This window comes from Arachis hypogaea, chromosome 9 (assembly GCF_003086295.3).
Source record: "Arachis hypogaea cultivar Tifrunner chromosome 9, arahy.Tifrunner.gnm2.J5K5, whole genome shotgun sequence".
NCBI lineage: Eukaryota > Viridiplantae > Streptophyta > Magnoliopsida > Fabales > Fabaceae > Arachis > Arachis hypogaea.
Genome location: NC_092044.1, coordinates 119,574,807 through 119,576,356, shown reverse-complemented (window position 1 = coordinate 119,576,356; position 1,550 = coordinate 119,574,807). Strand labels below are relative to the sequence as shown.

The window sequence follows — 1,550 nt, the reverse complement described above, 5'->3', positions numbered from 1 at the left end:
TTGAAATTGGTTCTTTCTTGATGAAAATTTCCTCGACCTCTTCCTCAGTTGACAGGCCTGAAATTCGTTCCACCTCTTCCTTGATTAGGTGGTGTAAAATTATTGTAACTTCCTTGGTTGTAATTGGCACGACCTCTACCTCTGAAACTTCCTCTACCTCTACTTTGAAAATTAAAACCACGACCTCGTCCTTCTTGTGTACGGTTTGATTCTGCAACGTTGTTGAAATTCACTCGGCTTTTAAGGCTTCCTCGGTTGATTTTTCAGACTTCTCTAGTATTCTACTGATGTGGCTTTCCATGGTTCCTTGCAACTCTGCAATCGTCATGGTATCCATATCGTGGGACTCTAGTATCGTAGTCACCACATGGTCATACTTCATCGGCATGGTGCGAAGAATTTTCTCCACCACTTTGCTATCGGGCATATCTTCTCCATAGACTCTCATCTTATTGACAAGATCTGTAACACAAGTAAAATATTGCTCAACGGTTTCTGAGCTCGACATCTCGTACCTTTCATATTCTCTTCTCAAAGACTGTAGCTTTGCTTTTTGAGCTTTATTTACGCCTTTGTATGACAGCTTCAACGTGTTCCATGCTTCCTTTGCACTTTTGGCATTTGCTATTTTGCCAAATACCGTATAATCTACTCCTTGATGAATTTGAGATAGCGCCAATTGATCTCTCCTCTGTTGGGTAGCATCTGCTCCTTCTTGCAAACCTGGTTCAATGAAATTCCACAGGTTCTGGGCCTTCAAATGGGTAGACATCAAAGTCTCCCAATAACTATAATCGAGTTTCCCATCTAATTTGGGACCGGACCACACAATATTGAAAGTGTTTGCCATACTGACTCTATGAATAAACAACTATGTGAGAACTCTCTCACACCTCACAAACTCTCAGACACCAGGCGCTGGATTAACTAGCTCTGATACCAAATGTAAGTATAATACCCACACTATATTGGCACTAGGATCACTCATATAAACGACGCTATCATATTTTTCATCTCTCAAACTCACTAACACTCATAAAACAAGGAAGAGAATTTTCACAAACATACCCATTTTATTATGAACACACATACAATACACAAGGCATATGTGCCTTTATATAGGCAATGCTTCCTACTAAAATAATAATTTATGAATCACAAATCAATTTTGTAATGACTACCATTTTATGACTTGGCTTCATGAATCTTCTTTCAACTTGCATTGTAGTTTCTATAATCTTCTAATTTCAATTCAATTTGATTTTGAATTCTTCAATGTTGTAGAATGTTGTAGTTATACTACTCTCTTGAATGTTCTTCAAAAATCTTCAAACTTCCAACATTAGCTTCTAGCAATATTTAGCCAATTGATGATTATTGTATTCAACTCAAACTTTGCTTCTTCAATTCTTTAACCATGCTTCATGAAAATTCTAATCTATGCAAGTTGATAGATTGCACAAGAAGTTTGTAGAATCTTGGTGATGAACCATAAACTTGTAACCACTTTGAATTCAAATTGAATTTTGCCTTTGACTTTTCTAAACTTT

At 36.9% G+C, this 1,550-nt stretch overlaps 1 protein-coding gene across 1 annotated transcript; it reads right to left on the bottom strand.

Annotated features, from left to right (window-relative positions):
- Nucleotides 1-229: 229 nt before the first annotated feature.
- On the bottom strand, nt 230-850 carry LOC140175251 (uncharacterized). The gene is made up of 2 exons (XM_072202214.1): nt 571-850; nt 230-462 (listed from the first exon to the last, which is right to left on the bottom strand). The coding sequence occupies exons 1-2, from the start codon at nt 848-850 to the stop codon at nt 230-232; spliced, it is 513 nt and encodes a 170-aa protein (XP_072058315.1).
- Between the last annotated feature and the right edge of the window lie 700 nt (nt 851-1,550).

What these genes read in the sequence shown, in the direction of transcription:
- LOC140175251 (XM_072202214.1), bottom strand. Translation starts at nt 850, where the DNA reads ATGGCAAACACTTTCAATATTGTGTGGTCCGGTCCCAAATTAGATGGG. An exon ending in GTTGAAGCTGTCATACAAAG is followed by an intron (nt 463 to 570) that starts GCGTAAATAAAG and finishes CTTGTGTTACAG; the next exon opens with ATCTTGTCAATAAGATGAGA.